The 22,017-nt window shown below is 48.7% G+C and overlaps 1 protein-coding gene across 4 annotated transcripts in view; it reads right to left on the bottom strand.

The window, feature by feature from the left end:
• Positions 1 to 22,017, bottom strand: part of NRP2 (neuropilin 2) — a 116,589-nt gene that overhangs the window by 78,942 nt on the left and 15,630 nt on the right. For all 4 annotated transcript variants that reach the window (XM_040475974.1, XM_040475976.1, XM_040475977.1 and 1 more), the window contains exons 2-3: positions 21,431 to 21,608; positions 2,325 to 2,506 (exon numbers count right to left, since the gene is read on the bottom strand). In XM_040475974.1, coding sequence (XP_040331908.1) covers positions 2,325 to 2,506; positions 21,431 to 21,608 — 360 coding nt within the window. The remainder of the gene's footprint in view (positions 1 to 2,324; positions 2,507 to 21,430; positions 21,609 to 22,017) is intronic.

Here is a 22,017-nt window from a genome sequence, read left to right as displayed (position 1 = left end):
TTCTCTCAGGCAGGCCCGATGGCAGGTGACAGCGGCCCCCAAGAAGACCACTGGCCTCTCATTTTCTCTCTTGCGTTCCCCGGAAATATGGCTGTGGTTGGCAGGGCTCTCTCCCACCACAGGAACCTCTGTCCTCTGTCTTTAGGGAGTCCTCGTCCTTGAAGTAGGGTGCCCCGTTGGTCCATGCCTAAGCCACCTTCCATGGCTGGTGCTATGGTGTCGAGGCATCCGCAGACTATCCTCAAAACAGTACTGCTCAGTTATGATACCCTCTGTGCATTGTAACTTTTAACATCAAAACTGCACGATGGATAGGGTTAACATTCATCCTTTCGGTGGCTTTCTGGAGAATACGGCATCATCCCTTGTGAAACACTAAGTCAGGAAGCATGAAAGAGACATGAACTTTAATGGTCCTGCTCACCCGTGTTCTGACTTCCCTCGGCCAGCTCTCTGGACGACCTTGCTTGGAGCTGTTTTCCGTTCACTGTCAGCACGGGAGAGCTGAGTGACAGCTTTAGCACTGGTGACCTTGCTATCTAATTGACTTCCTGGATCCCCTGCTTGCCACGTCACTCAATAGAGCCCTCATTTTCACAGCCATAGCACGTTAATCGTACCTTTACTTAGTGCTTATACGCCTTCTGCCTCATATTATACTTTTCCTTTCAGTCGACATATCTATTTACCTATGTTCATCCAACGACGTCTACTGTGCATGGGTTACGTGCCGAGGGACTTCACGCGTGTTTTGCCCTCTTCTAGTGTTTTATTCCTTTCTGTGCTCTCTCTCCCCAACTGCTCCCCAGCAGAAGAGGGTATGATGAATGTTCCATCTGAGCTGGTGGCACGGACTGATCTGAATCTTGCGTAGGACTCTAGGGAATGTGGACTGAGGTATTCGGGAGCCTCACACCAGCCCCCGAGACACTGGACACCGCAGACTGTCAGTCCTTATGACCTCATGTGGGTGGGAAGCATGGCAGCCCGTGACAGACGGGCCTTCGTGAGACTCGTGCCCTGGGACACTCTGTGCTCCCACTGGGGCTTGGAGATGGCTTGACAGAGTTCCCTCGGCCCGCCCCTTCATTGGATTCTTCGTTCTTACTCTCAGGCAGACAAATCTGACAAATATTTAGACAGAGTGGATATAAAAAGTGCTTTCAGCAGCTACCACTTCCTTTCAAGAACTGTTTAGTGAAAAGAAAATATATATGAATAGGTCCCCTTACACTGAACTCAAGAGGCGCCGGACTTGGGCCTCTCGACGACAAGGCGGACAGCCTCCCCTTGTACCAGACTCTGTCTACAAGTTGTAAAACGGAGGCTCGGGAGGGGCCGTGCTGGTAGATGCGGTAGGAGCCCCTGAGGCAGGGAAGCAGGCTGGGGGTGAGGGGAGAACTGGAGGGTGCTTCGCTCAGCCTCAAGATAATGAGCTCTCACACTGGAGGGAAGGGCATGCCGCTTAGAGTGCTTCAGCGTAGCTACTGAACTAGCGAGTTACGAATAAAAGTTGGCTCAATCCAGTTATGGAAATAAGGATGGGCCCATGTTTTCAGGGCCTCAAGTAATCTGAGGGGGACCTCATGGAAAGCGGGCAGTCAACTTAAAAGAAGTGAAGTGTTCTCTGTCTCTTTTTCTCCTATCTTTTTGATTGCTTTTCCGGGGGCAGCGGTATCTGCATTTAGGAAGCAGGGGTTCAACAGGTAGAAGGGGTAAAGCAGATCAGCAAGGGGGATTCCTACGAGCCACATTTGATTTTAAACGCTACTGGATGACCCCACTGGGAGGATCATACTAAGATCTTTAGAGGCTCTAAATACTGAAAAGATTATGTCCTTCTGCCCATGAAATCCCAGATAAAGGCAACATTAAACCATGAAGTAATCAGGAGGACGTTCAACTGAGTTTTGCTTTCCCCCCACGAAAAAAACCACACAGAAATCTAATTGTGATTTAAAAAACACACACACAGAAATCAAATTCTTTTCGAAAGTGGTTCTCGAGTTAATTGACCCTCCTACACTTCTGGTGCCACAAACAAATGCTTGCCTGCCTGCCGGGCAGCACCCAGCGCTCTCTGGAGTTGGATCGTAAGTTAAACTGGGTTTTCATCTTGGGCTGTCACCAGGGCCACCCTGAACCTCTCTTCCAACTCCAACAACTTTTGTAACCCCTCCCATCCGTCTCACTGGGCTCCATCCATGTGCATATGATTCTCACGCAGTTCCCTTACACAGTGCCCCACAGCCAGACACAGAGGGCAGCTACCCGTCCTCCCGGAGGTGCCCAGCTCCCCGCTCTCCACCCGTGACCACACTGACCTGTCTTGAAGATCTCATAACGCAGGGAGAAGCCTGCCCCCTGCCTGGCGTAGTCGGAGGTGAACTTGATGTAGAGCACGGAGCCCGAGGAAATGATGGTGGGTGGGGCGATGTTCCCACAGTGCTTTCCCAAGAGGTCTGCAGATTCACTGTCCCCATCCCGAATCTCAATGAAGTCATACCTGAGTGAGGATGGTACACAGGGGCACATATGAGCAAAGATCACGCTCAGGAGATGAAAGGGACCATTGTCTCACTCCAGCTCCTGTGCCCTCCATTTCCAGATGTTCAGGTGTTTCAGAATGATAAACAAAGGGCGTTTAGGTTTGCTTGTATAGACCGGTGAACCTAGGTATAGGAAGTTGCATTGCCTTATTGAAGCCATGAACAGAATGGGCGCCTCAGTGGATGGCTGGGTTTTAAGGCCTTATCTTTTGCCCACGTAAGAGCAGTAGCACCATTCTCTCAAATTATCTCAAAACAAACATTTTTCCTTCCTTCCGTAGCACCACTTTTATTTCCATCACGATCTCTCTGAATCTTAGTCTTTTCGTCTTCGCTCTGCATCACTGAGAGTCACTTAACCCCTCTGAAATCAATTTCTTCATCGGTAAGATGAGGATAAAAATATCCAGTTCAGAAGGCTGGGCTGGAGACGGAACGAAACGTCTAAGTAAGGTGCTAGGCACCGAGCCAGGCACACTGGGGACAGTCCTGGGATATTTGTTTGCTTTCCTGCCCTCCCTCCCATGTTTCCATTTTCTCCTGGGTCATCCCCTCTTTCCTCACCTTTAATTGTCAGTGACAAAGGCTCCCAACCACGGGCCCCCTCCCTCCTTGAGATGACTCTGCAAAGTTCACATCAGCAATGTCTCGCCAACAACACGTTTTTTTAAAAGGAATCAGCATCATATTAGATAAGGCACTAAAAACCTTTCTCCAAAAGCAGGGGGTGAATCCTCAGGGACCCAGAGTCTATGAGCAAATAACTATTAGCCTCAGCAAGCTGCTGAGCAGGCTGCCCGCCCTGTACTCGAAGCTTGAGCTCATTTCAAATAGAATCAAACTGGCCCCAGGTCGGGGAAGACACCTCAAAGACATCCTTGGCTCGGTTCGTGGAATGGCACACACACCATGGGTGACATTTTATCTGTACAGGCACACAGATCCAGCCTTGGTGGGTGCTCCGGCAGTCTTCACTGTGCCGGCTCTGTGCTCCTCCTCTGGGTTCCCAGTAAACATCCCTGTCTCAGCGGCAGAGGTGGGACATTCCTTCCCCACCAGCTCCCTGCAAATTGCTGGCCACTGCACGATTATTTACCAACAACCACCCATTTCCTTGTCTCTCCCTGTTTATTTATTTTCCATCAATCTGTTAAAACAACATGTAAGACATTTCTTTCTGGGGGGGGGGGGTAGAGAGAGGGCCTGGAAAAGCTACTCTCTCTGGGATGTGCCTGCAGACTCCTGCACACACACGGGTCTGTGGGAGCTGGCTGCCCGTAGAAGTGGCTCGTTTGAGCTGGAGTGGCCCAAGGCCTCCCTGCAGCCCCCAGGAACCATATCTCAGATTGCACAGCCACTTATGGATAAATAGGCCTGTGAAGGAAGTATAAGGAGTGCACCAGGATTAGTGCAATCTGAGACCCCAGAGGCTGGAATCCTACAGTCAAAAGAATTACAGAAGCTGGTTAGGCTGGAAAAGACAAGATGGCAGGGTTTCCCCCCAGGAGCTCTGAAGAGACAGCTACAGATTGAGAAAGGCAGTGGGGGTGGGGTAATCTGCGAGTTCAGTTTGGGAGATGATGCTGCCTTTGAAAATGTGCCTCCCCACTTCCAAAACCAAAGTGAAAAGACACTTAGTTTGTTCTCAAAGGAAATTCCCCAAACCCTCTGGAAAATCCCTGCTTAGTATTTCCACACTGAGGTAAGTGCTGCTGGACAGTCACTCTCAGCTGAGTAATGGTGATGCCTGACCAGGGTACACAACGGTGGAGAAGCCGGCTGTGTTCAGTAAAGCAGACACTACCCAGTTCCCCTAGAGCAGTGCATGTATGAATCTGCATGGAAGAGTCCCGTCCCCCTGGCCTCCACCCCCCAGCTAATCCCAGAAGTAGAACTGGGTTTGGATCTCAATTCAGCCTTAATAGCTGGGTGACTTCAGGCAAGTTACTTAACCTTTCTGGTCCTTAGCAATGGGGAAAATGACAGTAAAATGGGATATTAGGACCTTCCTCCTAGGGTTGTTGTGAGATTCAAATGACCAATCTAATCCATATCTGGTGTCGGTACCCAGCCTGGTAGGCAGTGACTGCTCAATGAGTGTTCATTGTGATTTATTGTATTGCCACACGCATTTCTGGGGTGAAGAGATACAGCAAGTGAGTAGAGGTGCAGTATAAGCGGAATGAACATCTGTTAAAACATTTTGGAGTGCATTTGGGCAGAAATGTGACAAAGTCTTTAATCCAGCAATTCTGCTGCTGGGAATTCTTTCCTAAGAAAATAATCAGACAATTGTGCAAAGATGTACATGCCTCCTTGTGCATGTATAGATATAAGAAAAACAAAAGTGAAGGGCACCCGGGTGGCTCAGTCAGTTAAGCATCCGACTTCAGCTCAGAATCTCGTGGTTCACAAGTTCAAGCCCCACCTCGGGGCTGGAGCCTGCTTCAGATTCTGTGTCTCCCTCTCTCTCTCTGTCCCTCCCCCGCTCACACTCTCTCTCTCCCCCTCAAAAATAAACAAACATTAAACAACGTTAAAAAAAAAAAGTGAAAAGATGGTTCGTTTATAAACAGCATCATATCTAAATGTCCAATGGAGGGGGTGGTAAATCAGTTTTGTGTTTATAAAATGGAATACTCCACTGCCATAGTAGGTGACGCTGTGGTCTAGATATTTTGTTCTTATGGGAAAATGGCCATGCTGTATTGTTAGGTTAAAAAATAGATTTAAAAAAAACTATGTGTTAAAAACATATACATATACACACACATATACACATTCTTACATATACATAAAGAAAAATGTCTGAAAGACTACCTACTAAAATATTAACAGTAATGAGATATATATGGGTGGTGACATAATTGGTAATTTCTCCTTCCTTCTTTGTTCTCTTCTATTATCTGAATTGCTTACAGGGGGCTTGAATTTTTTAAAAAGCCACAAATATATAAAATAATGCTGCTTCCATTAGGATTTTTTTTTTTTCATGGTGACAGATGGTAACCACACCACGGCGGTGAGCATGGCAGAATGTATCCAATTGTGGAATCGCTCCGACGTGCACCTGAAACTGACATAACATCGTATGTCAACTGTACTTCAGGAATAATAAAGACAGAATAGAATAAAAGAAAAGGAAAAATAAAACAAAAAAGAATTTTTTTTTTCAAAGTAGGAGAGCTGAGAAAAATAACCCAGCTCTCAGAACACAGAGGATGAAAATGTAAATACCCTCATCATCATCACCACTTCCATCATCACCTGTCTTGCGGAACCGTGGTGGGGACCAAATGAGACACGGCACTGGGTCACCTACAATAGTGCCAGGGGCATGGCCCACACTCGGTAAGTACTTAAACACTTTTTTTTTAAAAGACCACCAGATACCTCCAGTGTTTCTGTTGCCAGTGTTTCTGGAAAGGACAAAGAGAGGCCCTGACGTCCCACTGGCTGGTTCATTAGAAAGGGAGGGTTTTATCTGGTTGCCTAATCACCCATGGAGTAATTTAGGGGATTAACACAATCAGCGATGAAGTGGGGTTACCTAACAAACGCCATAGCTGTAAGCTGGCCTCAATTTACTCAGTGAATATACCACCCCAAGTCCTCTCCTGTAAATGCTGGCAGCTACGAATACATCCCGACGTATTTACACACGCAGAGAGAGTGAATGAAGGGATGCATTTTTTGAAAAGGGTTCACATAAATCAATCACATTATAAATTTTCTTTCTAGAGCTTGTCATTTAAAGGACCCCTCTGGTGAATCCTTTTGTGAAGCAAGTAATCAGCTCTTACTTAAACTCCTTAGAAAAACCAGATTTTCCTCTTAGGTTTGCTTGAGGGGAAAGGGACCCAGAGTTACAGTTGGGTGGCTAATCGCCGTCCCCCCCCCCACCTCCCCGCCCCCACTTCCAGTGCCCGGGATCTGCCCCATGGACGGGCCCCAGTTAACCACCAGGCCTTGTCGCTCGGCTTCCTGCATAAAGGGCACACACCAGATGACATGCTGACTTCACACAGAACGTCTCACTTACGTCCTGTGTGCCTGACTCATTTGGGGAAATTTTTTATTATTGGGGATTTGCTACAGCTGCAGTAAATCTCCTTAGAAATTTCAGTGTTGTCAGGTTCATTTGGAAGAGCTCACAGAGGATTAGGAAGTTGGTGGCCTCGGCATAAATATGGTTCCGCATCTAGCATCTGATAGCCAGCGTTTGTTTGGTAAAGGAATCTGGGCTCTAAACTCGGGGCTCACCCCAGCGACAGTCAGGTAGGATAACCCGCAAAGCCGTTCCTCTTCGAACACATTATTCATTTTCCGGAAGAAAACATAAACCAGCTAACGGACATATTAACTACTGTGTTTGCATTTCATTATTCGTAATCTCCCTCAAATGAAAAAATTCCTTCCAAAGCTTTCACGCTACCTTTTGTTATTTTATTCATTTATTTACTTGGCTAAGCCCAAGTAGCCACTTCCACTCCTACCTTTCTCTTTCTCTCCACAATGGTTCCCGAGTGCCTTTTTCCTTTTCTCCTCACAGATTCCGCCATCTGCCTGTTGAGCATTTGTCGAGAGAACGTTTTCTGTCCGTTCTTCCTCAACTTCAAAGTCTTAATTTCTCTCCCCAAACCCGCACGTGGGGCGTGGGAATCTTGACGGCGGAATTAATTTTCAGAGACCACGGGAGAGGTATGAAAAAGCAACAGTCTCATCCTTCCTCTCATCACTAAGGCCAACATGAAAAGGGGCTTTCTGCTTTCCATAACTCTATCCACACGTGACGCTTCCCAGCAGGCCACCAAAACGCTGGGTTAGCCAACCGAGCCCGTGCTAGAAGATCCACTACCCATCAGAGCCCCTGTGCACACCCAAATCCTGAAGCCACAACCTTTGCCAATCAGTCAGTGCCTCCTTTTATGCTACTTGTATCACAAATGATTAAGACCTCACACTCTGCACATGGCAAGCTCCTTCCAGCCCCTGGGCCTTTGCACTTGCTCTTCTCTCTGCCTGTGATACTCTGCTACCTTTTTCTACGGCTGGTGCCGTCTCATCCTTCTAAGGGCAAATGTCACCTCCTCAGAGAAGCCTGCCCTGACCACCCTATTTCAGACAGCATACCCTTATTCTCCAGCTCACCACCGTCTTATTGCCTTTATAGCTATTCATCGGTACAGGTCTTGTCAATATACTTGTCTATTTGTTTAGAATCTGTGTCCTCACTAGTTTGAAGGCACCATGAGGGCAAGGATCTCACCTTTGTGCTGCTGAACCTCTCGTGCTTGCACACTGCCTGGAGGGCTCACATTTTTTTGTGGAGTGAGTAAACGGATGAGGGACCTAAGGTTGGTGAATTCTGAAGAATTCACTCTGTGATGACGTTTCCTGAGGGGTTGGCTACACTGGGTCCATTTTGTGGACTTTGCCTTTGTGTTCTAACACATTCCCTGAGCTATTCTGGTTTTATCTGGAAACCGAAATGTTGCCTCATGACTCGAAAACACGAAATATAACATTTTGAGTGGAAGAAACATCTCAAATCATGCTGACAGCATTTTCACTATTAGCGGCAAACAAATCAACTATAATTAAAATGCTGTCAAAGTGATTTGAGATTTTTCTCACACTTTCAAAGTTCCATATTTCATGAGTAGATTATGGAGGCCAGAGAATTTACCACCTCCTGGAGTGCCTTTCTTCTGGGAAGCTCAAAGACATCTACAAACACTGTCTTATTAATCCTTACATTAAAACCTGCAGGGAAAATAGGAGGAAAAACAATGCTGTCATGTACAACTTCTCGGTGAAGAAGCTGCCTAAGACACAAAGAGACCGTGGGCAGGTCTGCAGGATGCTGAAGTCTCTGGTCCATTCAAGGCCAAAGGCAGGTCACCTGGTCTCCAGCTCAATAGTGAAATCCAGCCTCAATGGAAAAAGTAGCTCACCATCAGGGCACATTTTTTTAAGTAGCAATTGTCATTTCCTGGAATTTCTCCCTTTCATTGGGGCTACCCATTTCATACGAAGCTGGAACATCAATGCGAATATCAACGGGAAGAAGTACCGATCATTTATTGAGCATTTATTATGGGCTGGACCCCTGTTTAGATAGTCCTTGGTTTAATCCTCGGTGAATACACACCACACCCTGTTATAGCTACCACCCGTTTACAGATGCAGAAACTGAGGCTCAAAGAGGCCAAGTGACCTGCCCAAGTCTGAGGCAGGCTTTACCCCCGGGTGGTCTCACCATTGGGCAAACTGGCCTTGCCTCCATTCTTTTGTCTCACTATTGGATAAAGATCTGAGCGCAGTAAGAATAACAAATTGCCACAGTACAATTACCATTAGAAGGTACTGGGTAGAAAGAAACCGCCTGGTTTCAGTTAGAAACTTAACAGAATCTTGCTCTTTTTATTTAGCTGTTTTGTTTAAACAAAGCCCACAGGACTTGCCAAAATTAATAGACAAATCTTACCAATAGAAGCAGTGAGCAGATTTGGAATTCATGGTGTCAAGATCCACCCAGCTCTGCTTTTAAGTGTTCAGATGGGATAACATATTAATTTTTGCAAGTGAAGTATTTTTATAAGCGCATATATACCCATATGTGAACATATGGTCCATCGAGTGAGAAAACAGTACCCTGTGTATTTATAAGCTCTTAAAGTATCATCTAGAGCATGTATTCTTAAGCCCGTGGATTTCCAGTAGGGTCCGCAGATGAGTTTCAGTAGGTGAGGGAACCCTACAAGTCAAACGCAGAAATTTTGTGTTTGTGTATGTGCACATTTTCCTAGGTCTGTGACAAAAATAATCTTAAATCACTGTTACACAGAAACATATCTGTCTATAAATAAGCGTGTGTGTTCTGCGAAGTGTAGTACATGGGCTTTGTGGGTACACCCATCCAGTTTCCAGCACTCATTAGTGGCCTGACTGCAGGCAAGGCATTTCACCTCTCTGAATCTCAGTCTCTTCATCTATAAAATGGAAAAAATAATAGTCCCCGCCTTATGGGATTGTGGGAAGGACTGCCAAAGTACATACAAGCCCAGAAGAGTCCCGGGTGCCTTAGAAAGTCACCGGGAGACACCGGCTATTTTTACTACTCCTCCTGTTTTTATAAAGCGGGGTGGCGGACGTGGGGGAGAGAAAGGTTACATACACGTAACGTCGTGGAAACTGAACACGTGGAGATGGAATGAAAAGTCATAATGGTAGAGACAGTCTCGGTGCCCCCCCCCCAACCTCAGTGCTAGCAGTGGGGGTTTCTAAAAATCCTCCTTCCGTACAAATCCATCAATAGTGCTTCAGTCACTTGAGTTTTTGCGATTTCCTTTCCATCTCATGTTTCTGAGCCCAGGCTAAAATCAAACAACCTGTGCCTTCCCCGCCCCGCTCCCCACCTACAGGTGGGTCTTGAACAACCACCCAGCCTCCCTCTGTTTGGTGAGTTAATGCATGTCAACAGCTCAGCACAGTGCCTGGCACAGAGCAAGTACTCAGTAAAGAAATGTTCGTCATTATTGCCGCTATTATTACTGTTGTTATTGTTATCATTTGTGAGATAACTACGGGACTCGAACGGTGCCAAGACGCTACATCTGTTTGCGTATTTGTGTCGGTGCTGCTGCCTTTTTACAGCGACTGTTGGCAGTTTCATTTTCTTCCTTCATTTCTTCCCACCACAAATCTCTGATACGTGGAGGTTATCCGCAGTCCCCGCACAGCCAGGGTCACCGTGCCTCTTTAGAAAGGAGGAAATCTGACCACCCAGCAAAGGAAGTATGTGAAGAAAATAACCCAAAACAAACCGAAGGAATGATTCCAGAAAACCTTGAAGGCAAGAAAATGGAAACTACAAATAACATCTATTTATAATTGCTGGTTGTTTTCCGCAGAAGCCCTGGGATGATGGAGAGGGGCCTGCCGATCTCATTGTTCCTGACGGAGCAGGCTGCCAAGAACGCCTCGCGACGTGAGGAAGGAGGCCGCTCCAGACAGGGCGTCTGATAAGGGCGTCTGAGGATGAACTTTCGGAGAATTAAGGGCACGCAACAAAGCCTCCGGCACTTTTCCCCTGACCCCCTGGCTGAACACCGCTTCCCCCACTGACCTGGCTCCCCAGCAAGACGCATTCCTGAGGCTGTATGGACACAGATCTGTTCCACTCCCGGACCAGTGAGCACTCTGGAGGCTGGCTTGGGTGGAACGTGTTTGCTTATGTAAGGACTGATTTTCTAGGCAAGCAGTGCCAATGTGAAGTTTAAGGCTGCTGGGCAGGCTCTTTTCGGCACGACGGTTGGGTCTTTTTTCTGTTTGCTGTACACGTCTATAAAATCCTCACCCTGCAGTTAGCTTAAAGGGCCCCTTGTTTGCATTTGGTAACGATACTAGAGTGGGAAGGAGGTAAGAGGAGCCCATCATTTATGTCTGTTTACCAGTAGGCTGGCGCTTGGATGGGAAGGTGAACCCCAGCAAGGCCAGAGACTGCCTACACTGTCCTACACTGGCCTGGGTCAATCAAGCTTGCGTGCCTCAGTTTGCCTCATCTCATAAATAGGAATCATGCCTCTGTGACTGGTATCCACTAAGGGGAAATTGGAGCACACCATCCCAGGGCTTGGCATGCTGGTGGCATCCTTGCATTTGGCCGGGCAGACAGTTCCCTCTGGAACAGGCGCTCACTAACCCTGGCTCCCAGAGGGTCTAATTGTGAGAGCAAATCATAACCTTCCCATCTGTCCGAAAAATGGGAGCCTGCTGGGAATGAGGCACACTGGGCACCGGGGAATCAAACACTGCGTCAGAAAAATGTTTTTCTAAAGGTTTGGGCTCCCGACCGTTTTTTCTATCCCCCCTTTGCTGGCATCCAGCCTCCATAACAAAACTTAGAAAATACAAAGCTTGCCTGAAAAATGTACCACGCAGAAATGCAAGCAGGGGACAATTTGGGAGTACGTGGCTGGTGTGATGGGCCCCGTCCTTGGATTTCACTCACTGCAAGCTTCAGGTTGCCGAGTTCAGAGCCTCTCCGGGCTCCAGCGGCAGACTTGTCGCCATTGTGCAAAAAAAGCACCTTGGTGTGGAAAGGACGGGCCTGTGCGAATGTCCAAGCAGGAAGGGCTGCTGCCACGCCAGGGTGGAGATTCTGAATATAGTACTCGGTGGCCAGTCGGCTGGAACGGCTTCCACCTCGCAAGCCGCCGCTGGCTAACTGTGCTCTCCTCGACGGCTGTGTTGTGCAGGCACTGTGGCCGCAACAGGCGCAAAAGCAGCCCCCTCTACCCGGTGCACGTGGAAGCACGCGCCGCTCCCCGTCACAGACACGGCCCTCTATTCTGAAAGACCTGGCCGGCATCTGTCGGGGGTGGAAGGAGGGAACGTTCGGGAATACCGGGTTCTCTTGGCCGGAGGTTCCACAAGACCAGGAGGAAACAGGTCTAGAAAGGACGCCACCTTCTAGCAGAAAGGGAACCAGATTGCAGGAAGTCTCCCAGCAGGATGGGAGCAGGCTGAGTCAGACGGTGAAGGACCTCTATACATCCTACAGCTGTCACGGGCTGCTTGCTTTGGGCAGGAGCTGCTGGCTGCCTGGCTGCACGGCCCTCACGCCGTCGGGGGGGGGGGGGGGAACGCTGGTGCCAGGGGTGAGCTGTGAGGGCCACACAAGGTAAGGGGCCTGGTGGGCAGGAGGGCAGCAGAGACCCCCAGAAGAGGAGTCAGTCCCCCCCCCCCAACACGGAACCCAGCCGCCTGGCCCGAGGCTTAGACCGAATCCCGAATCTGCCTGGACCTCAGTTTCCCAGTGGAGAAGACCAAAAATGAAAAAAAAAAAAACAAAAAAAACCCAAAAAAATCCCCAACTTTCTTACCCTCCTACCACTCTCAAAGGGATGACACATAGATAAATCACTTTGAACTTTCAGATGAAAGGTGCTCTATAAACTCCAGGTCTCATCAACCGTAATTGTTACGGTAATTATTTTAATGATAATAATGATGATAATGGGAGAAAGGGGGGGGGCGTGGGGACGAAACCTCCTACCTTGAGACAAAGAAAAACTCTTCCATTAAAACCTGCATCACGATTCCTTCTGCTTCAAGCTCGCAAACCGTCTCCTTCAAACTGCCAATTCCTGGGCTGAAATATTATTTACTCCTTTCCTTCCCAATAAAACAATTATTTGTTCCACTGTTCTCCCGCTCGCTCACTCTCCGGTGTGTCTGGCTTCGCCCTGACAGCTCAGCCATGGACTGTTTACATGTCTCGCTCACCTCCAAGACTCTGGTTCAGCTCCATTGACACTGAAGGCAGGAGAATTCTCTCTGTGTGAGGAATCAATTACTTCCGCTGACACTCTATTACTAGCCCTCACATCTTCAGATTCCAGCTGCAGAGTGAGGCGGTGGGGGGATGGCAGAGAATTTGAAGAGGATGGCGAGGGGGGCTGGAGGGGACCCGGAGGTGGATGACAGGGGGGCAGAGGAGACCATCGACCGAAAGGCAGGCCTCCACCCTGTATTTAAAGTCACAGATCTCTCTCTCTCCTTGACTGCCCTGCTGGGCATCCAGAGGGGACTGCATGGCAGAAAGAGGCAAAGAAAAGGAATAAAAAACAGAACAGGACAGGAAAAGACTCGTCAAGGATGTCTAAGGAAATCAGCGAGGCCCCAAATACCTAAGGACAGGAACAGCAGGTGACAGCTCTAGGTAAATAAAGGCAGCTTTGGGGGTGGCTTTCCAATCCCAGCTCTACCCTTACTGTCTGTGAGATCGCTCAGGGCCTCGGTGTTTCCACCTGTTAAGTGGGAACAACAGTAGTACCCGGTCCATTACATACACAGACCGCCAGGATGCTTGGCTACAAAGTTAGGGGGGATAAAAAGCATATACAATCGTGTGGATTTTATCGCATGAAGTCCTTTGCCAGCTTTCCAAACCTAAGCCCGGTTCACATGTTTTTCTGTCTTCTTTTTTAAAATTTTATTCTGACCCAGCTAACATTTTTCAGGGATTTTCCCTCTAGGAAAAAAATTCTGATTATGTAAATTAAATACAACCATCTACTCTGCAATCACTGAGATGAGTTGTGAGGCCCTAGGTTTTATAATGAAGGTCGATTATGGAAGCTCTTTTCTAGAGGGAAAGACAAGGGCAGCTAATATGTATATATTTTTTTTCGGGGATGATTTATCCAGGCAGAAGTACAAGAATGGAATTAAATTATCTATTGAGTTTCTCTTAATCCAAAGGTTTCAATCCCCCTGTCACCGAAAAGGACAAAGAGAACACATTATTTTCTATAGGACTTATAACTATAGGCAAATACACAAATCCCTTTTTAGAAAAATCTGATTTCTTCACTCGGTCTATTTCCTTCTCCTCTCTATCCCCTCCACACCCTGAGCTCCCACTGAATTTCTGAAGACAGACTCTCACCCGGTGTAATTAGCCGGGAGAATTACACGCAGTTACATGGGGTAAGATGCCTGCCCTCTGGGACCTCTGGCTTCAGAGAAGGTGCCAGGGTTGAGAGGCAGAACAAGTGGGATTGTGTATGAGAAAACCTCAAGTGATTTTCTCAATCAGGAGATAAAAACGCATTGTTAGGAAGGACATCCACAGCGAAGCTTGCATGTGGAGAGTTGTGATTGCAACATCGCATATTTAAAAACAAACTGCCAAAAATAACCCTTGTCCCAACTGCTCTTTAACCTTGGTAGGAGGAGGAGAACAGTCTGTGATTTTTTTTTTCTTCCCACTTCTCTAGCAAGTTAAGTTGCTGGGTGGAGTCCTTGGTCAAGGTTGGTGAGCTGGGGTCTGGTGCCAGCTGAGCTCCAGTCAGCAGGACCGTCCCGTTATTGCACCACGTACCTGCAGGGGGATCTGTTTCTGTCATTAGGCAGGGTTGTTGCAATACAGAAGAATATTGCTGCTCGTTGGTTCCTTGGGGGAATCAGAATATTTCTGTGGTTGGGCAGGCAGTAAATCTATAATAATGTCATGAGTAATCAACCTGAGGCTCTCTCCTGAGTGCAAGACACTCTCCTGAACCAGAGAATTTATACTCTGCTTCGATTTCCAGAGACTCAGGCGGACACCAGCCGAAACCACACCTCCGGTTGGGCAATGTGGCCTCCTGCCCTCTATTCTTAGGAAAGAGACACGTGTTCAGAGAGGGTACTGTGTAGGAGTAAACTGGCAAGTGGAGTTTAATCCAGTGTTCTCTGGACTTTTCCAGGCCAAACCCCACATTCAGGCATTAACTCGGGGGGGTGGGGGGGGGGGCGTGGATCCCTGGATCTAGAGTACAAAATTGTAAAGACGGCCAGGGAGGAGAAGAGCAGCAGAGAGTCCTTAAGATCTTAGTTTTTCCTACTTCCCGACCCAGCCCCTTCTCTGAGATGGTAGACGCCTGGCCAGGAAATAAAATTCAATAGCATTGCTTAGGCACCTCTTCACTGAGAAGTTCTGTTGATCAGCAAGTCACAAGGATGGCCCTTCAATTACTGTTGTTCCCAAAGGCATCAAATTCTTTCCCCTTCTTATCTTTGGCATGGTTCTCTCCACCTGGAGAGCCAGGGCGCACACACTCCCCCTCTGTCTGCCTAACTTCTTTGGGATTGGTGCAGCCATCACTTCTGCCAGGGAGCCTTCCCTGATCTCCCCAGCCTAGGCTGGGTCTCAGGGCTGTGGGCTCACATTACTCGCCTATGCCGTATCCCCAGGCAGCAGGCACAGTGCTGCGGGGGTGGGCAACAGAGCATAAGAGCGAACAGCCCAGGTTGCAAAGTAGGGCATTCTGGTTCAAATCCCTTCTCTGCCTTTTTCCGTGAATGGGACCTTGGGCCAGATGTTTAACTGCTTTAAGCCCAAGTTCCTGCCTCTGTAAAATGGGAAGAGTAACAGTGACTTCGCATTTTTTGGAAGCAAGGATCAAATGAGATGATATACGTGAAGCACTTAGCGAAGTGCCAGGCTCAGGGGTGATGCTTCAGATGTAGTAGCTTTATCATGAATAACCACATTTTTTTTCACTTGCTCCCAAACTCGAAGTGCCACGAAGGCAAAGAATACGATTTGCCATCGCTGCATTCCCAATGCTATCATCTCTTGTGGCACATCATGGGTGTTTAATAACTATGAGTGAATGCATCATCTGTTGCCATTTGGGTGGTGAAAGGCCGAGTCACAGAGAGCCTAGCGACTTCAGTAAGCCCGTGTCTCATCTTCCCGTTGTTACTATGTCACATCACAAGCTGGGCGAATGGGGAAGACAGCTCTGTCTGCCTTTCAACGCAGGTTCATGCCATGCTGGCCTATGTCCTGGCATCGCAGATGTAAAAATACCAGGGGAACAATCATTTGCACGTGCCTGCTTGGTATTCCAAGACCAGGTGTCTAGAAATGAAGTATGTGGTCCATGCCCTTAGAGGATTTACACGCTCAGAATACAACATATTGACCGCACAGGAACCAAAGGCAAGCCAGCAAATCAAGGCAATACACAATGCTCTGGGAGCTCGGCATTGGGACCCATAAAAGAACTAGGAATCAAGGAAATGGAGGGGAAGAGGAGGGGAGTGCACAGCTGGACACTAGGGAGGGGAGAGGGAGGAGGGTCCAAGCACTGGGCGCTCACAGATCTCATACAGATGTAAGGTTGTCTTTGGCTGTTGACTGGAATCAAGGCTGCTCACTGACTGAGTGCAGAAAATCATTGCTGGCTGGGTGGGGAGGGGCTAGATTATTGAGGTCTGGTCTGTTCCCTCTGTTTACTATCGTCAATTTATCAGCCTGGGAAACCGCTACCTTTCAAAGATATCACCCGCTACTTTAGTAGAAACAGACACATCTTCTAAGATTTAGAGGGCTCCTCTGGCCGTAAATAAATACAAGAGCACCTTGCTTATCCAGGACACTTAGCTAGAGGCCAAATGTCCCTAAACCTCAAATATGCAGAACATGGGTGGCCTTCAGGGGATGGTTTCAGCCTTGAGCATCTCCATCGATGCCGGGGACCCCGAGCACTGCTGTTCTTATACTTTGTCCCTGGGGGTGTGCCTCAGTCCCGGCTGTGCCATGAGCTTGGCCAACGGAAGCACACCAGACATGCCGGCCCTGGGGTTACACTGGCTTGGGGCAGAGCTGAGACCCCAGAACCAAAACTTCCCAATAGACAGCAAGACCTTCTGAAGCAAAATCTGTACAACACAATAAAAGAGTAAAACAAGTCCAAAGAAGAAGGGTCCAGGAGGCAGGGGTACACATAACAGGAAGTGACAGCAACAGTACTGATAGAAAAAAGCCACACATGTCCCCATGACAAAGTACAAAGATGCCCACACGGTGGCTAATTCATCGTGTATCCAGATGCAGGAACCTTGCAATGCAGTTATCATCACACTTTTGCAGACGAGGAAACTGAGCCCTGGGAAGTTGAAATGGTCAACCAACACTCAAATCTCAACCTGTCTGATCGAAATAGGACAGTACCTGACCTCTGTCACATAAAGTGAGGTTTAAAATTAGAAGCCTGAATCATCAAGAAAAAGTTGACTCCCCTTAGTATTGGTTTTGTTTAAGAACACAGGGAAGTGTGGCACATGATTTAGAATGTTCTCTATCAGAAATTCGTTCAAAAAAGGACATTAGAGCTTTAAAGGAGTGTGCTTGAGTATCTAAAAATTCCACTCGGATTCAGCACTACTCTTCAGTGCCGCGAGGTAAATAAGATGATGCTGTGCTGAACACACATAAAATCGTTAGCGTAAACTTCTTGTGGGTTTTTTAGCAAAAAATGTTTTTTAACAAGACTTTTTTTGGGGCGCCTGGGTGGCGCAGTCGGTTAAGCATCCGACTTCAGCCAGGTCACGATCTCGCGGTCCGTGAGTTCGAGCCCCGCGTCGGGCTCTGGGCTGATGGCTCAGAGCCTGGAGCCTGTTTCCGATTCTGTGTCTCCCTCTCTCTCTGCCCCTCCCCTGTTCATGCTCTGTCTCTCTCTGTCCCAAAAATAAATAAACGTTGAAAAAAAAATAAATTTAAAAAAAAAAAACAAGACTTTTTTTTAACAAGCAGTGTTCTTTCAGGTTTTTCTGGTGGTTTGTGCACTTTGTGGAGCACGTTTTTGTTTTTACTTAAAAAAATTTTTTTTTAACGTTTATTCGTATTTTGAGAGACAGAGTGTGAGTGGGGGAGGGGCAGAGAGGTAGAGGGAGACAGAATCCGAAGCAGGCTCCAGCCTCTGAGCTGTCAGCACAGAGCCCGACGCGGGGCTCGAACTCACAGACCGTGAGATCACGACCTGAGCTGAAGGTGGACGCTTAACCGACTGAGCCGACCAGGCGCCCCACGAAGCACGTTTTTCAAGACACCCATCTGGAAATGACCCACTCTTAACGGGACCCAGACTCTTGGTTTTGGTTTCCTTTGAGCCCCTGGGATGGGGTTGGGTGCCACGCCCACATGCGGACTCATGAATAAGCTGTGTCTCACACCCAGGTGGGTGCTTTTAAAAGACGTATATATTTTAGATTTCAGAAATAGAGGAAGATTCAACTCTGTGTACATCTGTTCCTAAAGCCCTAAGGTTCAGCCTCTTGTCTGATGACTCAGGTGAAAGGCAGCGGTATTCTCTTCCTCACCACAGGGAATGGGTGGCTTCTGCCTGTTTGCTCAGATGGCCCTGAGTCCTGCCCTTTGGTAACTCGGCCACATCAACGTGGCAGGGCCACCGGGGCCTCTGGTCTCTGCCCACAGCCGGTGGTGAATAGGCCCCAGAGCAGCCTGTGGGCGCTGGGGGTTTGGATGCCTGCTAACAGCCCGTGGGAGGAGTTGGGGACCTCACCACAGATGGCGGTGGCCTTGGATTGCACTGACTCAGGCAAAGTTGAGGCTTGTGAGTGAAAGTTTCCAAGCAGACAGTAGGCTTAAGTGGAACCAAATTAATAAGTGACCGTTGGGGGGAAAAGGTCTGTCTGGAGTTTATTCATCAACGGCCTTGACCTTTGGGTTGTCGATTTTAAGGGACAGGGAGCCAAGGGTCCAGGGGCCACTGGCTGGGGCCTGTTCCTGGCTCACGGGGCAACCGCTGCAGTTGACCCCCTACACAGGAGGGAGAGGGGAAAACACGAGGGGGAGGTGCTGGCCGCCACCCTTTCTCCACGGCGGGGCTGGCTTTCTTCTGCCGCTCTTACTCACTTCCCTGTTTTGCAGGGGTGCTGCCGCTAAGCCCTCTCACCAGGAGGACGGCTTTGGCAGTTTTCTCTTGGTAAGCATCCACGCTATGGGCCTCGAGAGCCAAGTCCAATTCGAAGCATGCACCGGAAATGAAAAGAGAAAGGAGTCTAATTTCCTTCGGTACTAAGTGCTTTCCAAACCCAGGAGCTCCCTTGGAACGAAAAGGAGAGAGGGCAAGAGAGGAGGAACAAGACAGAACTTCGAGGACTTCAATTAGGCTAATTGTTCCTCTCACAAGCAAGTGACACGAGGCAGTGGGGGTGGGGGGGGGGCCGGAGGAGCCCACTTATTCTGAATGCAAACGGCCGGGGAATGTTAAAAATACCTTGCAGAGTGAGAGACTTCAGAGAACCGGATGTGTCTTTCTAAATACAAAAATTGACAAGAGTGACAGGGAGACAGGGAGAGGAGGGGAAACGGGGGAGGGAGAGAGAATTAAGGATGAGGTTAAGTAGCGGAGGCTTGACCCCAACAGAGCCTTCTTGCCAATTTGGCGCTGGGGAAAAGAGACCCCAGAAAGATTTTTCTCTGACCTTCCGGACCTTTTTGGTTCAAGCCGGAAGCATCCACGGGGGAGTGGGGAGGAAAACAGGAAGCTACTTAGTAGGGATGATAAGCCAGATGATAACCTGTAACTTGCCTGCTTCCCCTGCTCCAAGTCGAGTGCGAGGCAACATCCTTGTCCCCTTTTTGCTGCCAGAGACTCCAGCGACCTGAGTTCTCCCCATCCCTAGGGCTGAGTCCTGTGTGGGGAAGGTGGACCCTGCAGCCCCAAACAGGGCAGGAGCGTGTTTTCCTGGCCTTTCACGCTTCCCAACACGTGTTAAGTCACGCTCACCAGCTCCCCAACTTTTTCCTTCCCAGAGCCATGCCTTCTCCCCCCTGCCACTATGAATATACATAAGACGACCTCTTAGCAATTTCCCTGGGAGATTTGCTGGCATAAGCATAACAGAATTTGGCCCTCAGTCGACAGAGGTGCTTAGTCAAATTTCCCTGAGCCCAGACCCAAGCTCTCTGTGCATCACGCTTCAGTCCGTGCCAGCCGTCTGCAGCCCGGCCAAAGGCACCAGGAGCAAAGACACCCGACAGAGGAGCTCTTCTAACAGACACCCTTGCTAACGTCCACTGCGGGGAATCAGCAGGCTTGAGATGCCGTAGAAGTATTATCAGGCTGCGCATTTAACTCAGACAAAGAGGAACTTATGAGTTACCCTAAGTCATCCACTGGGTCAAGAGTAGGTCTGGGATTAGAAAACCCATCTTATGACTCTTCGTCACATGAGGCCTCTTCCATCCCGGAAACCCTCGGGTTTTCCGTGAAGACTACCTCTCGCTAGGAGAAAGCCATTATGTAGGTGTGAAGCAGTCCCAGGAGGATAACGATGCCATCGATTCACCACCTCACAGCCTAGCCCTGGTTAAAGAGGGGCCTGTCTCCTGCACAAGGACACGATGGCCTGGACGTAGGCCCTGCTCCCTTGCACCTTTCTCGCCCGCTGGCCCCGTTAACTTTTCAGTACTTGCAACACCTTGGTCACAAGGAATGTCCAGACTGCTCGTGAATCATAAGGGGACAGTGAACACCCATCAGAGCACTGGCACATCACAGGTGCACGTTTGGAGCAGAACGTGATCGTTGGCACATTCTTTTCTGCGCGGAAAACTCGCGCTGTTGTTTCGATGAGCAAGGACTTTCAGATAGAGCCCACTGGACGGTACAAAGCACATTCACATTCTTGACATTACAGTGCTACCTTCCCCTTCCCCTTCATTTAAGGGACCTCGGTGTCAAGGAGGCATTTCTAAAGCACTCACAGTTGTCCAAATGTCCACTTGGTATCTCCCAAGCTACACATTCCCAAGGCGGCAGGGCTGACGTTGTGAGACCAGCTGAGCTGTCTTGGGTGACTGACAACCTCTCTGGGCTTCAGTATACAAGTCCTGACAGCACCAGCTTCCCAGGGCCACTGTGAGGACTGGATGGATTGCTATTTGGAAAGCAATTAGAATGGAGTCTCTTAACTAAGTCCCTAACACTGGCTTCAAGACTCTAACCTGTGCAGCACAGACAACAAGAGTCAATGTGAATCTTCGACCTACCAGTGTAGCCTCCGATTTTTAACTCGCTTGCAGCTGCTTCCTCAAATAGCAGCCAGATCCTTCGGGGCTAGTCTCCGCTGGGGGGGGGGGGGGTGTGGGATCTGGCTACTAGTTTATCAAGGAAGCTGGTGAGGTTTCTACATGTGGGGGCAGCGGTGGAAATGGGGAGATCTCCAGGGGGAAAGTAAATCCCAAAGTCAAGAGCTGGCCTACTGTAGTCCAGCCCCTGCCCCCAGATGGATTTCTCCCTCACTGCTTCCTTTGAAGATGGGGTGCTACTCCCTACACTCTTCACTCGGGAAGGCTCTTTCTTCCATGCCATGGGATCCACGGGGCTTTAATTTCCCCTGAAGGAGAACCTCAGCTTGAGGTTTCCTACCAACCCCCCACCGGGGTCACTGTTCAGCAGGTGCTGGGGTAGGGGGGTCCTGCCATTAGGTGTCAGAGGTGGCGGGAGGGAGCCCCCGGAGGTGGTGGGAGTGTGGCTCACGGATGCCCAACGGCACAGCATGGTGCTTACTTGCAATCGTGCTTCTCAATTTCGAAGTGAGGGTTGAAGTTGAGGACGATCTTCTGGTTGGGTTCAGGGGCGTAAACAATCCACTCGCAGTTCTGGTGGGAGGGGTAATCCTGGGGGTAACCTGGGGAGGTGATATAGCCAGCATCTTTGGAATTCAAACGACCTCCACAGGCTGAGTCTGAAAGAGAAGGCAAAGAAGCCAGAGAACTTCAAATATGCTACAGCCTTCCACCCTCCCCTCACCCCCCACCCTCGTTCTTTTCGCTACCAGTGGCTGATTAAAACCGTCTTACAGACCTTTTATGGCAGTCCAGAAGACTAACCTACTTACTCATTCAGTGGAAGAGATTATTTCAGCTCATCTTCCCCACCCCACTCACCCAACTGCACACACACACACACACACACACACACACACACACACACAGACGTGCTCACAATTGCACACACTCCTCAAATTAAAATATTCCAGAAAATGATCATAAATATACTTAATTACATGGTCTGAGATTAACAAAAACAAGAGAGCTGCAAACATAGCATGCCCCCTGCCTTTTCCTGTCTCCCCTCCTTGGCCCGTCTTCTTC

This window comes from Herpailurus yagouaroundi, unplaced genomic scaffold (assembly GCF_014898765.1).
Source record: "Herpailurus yagouaroundi ecotype Mexico unplaced genomic scaffold, PumYag 140, whole genome shotgun sequence".
Classification (NCBI taxonomy): Eukaryota; Metazoa; Chordata; class Mammalia; order Carnivora; family Felidae; genus Herpailurus; species Herpailurus yagouaroundi.
The sequence above is the reverse complement of the archived record's forward strand: the minus strand, read 5'-3'. Positions and strand labels throughout refer to the sequence as shown.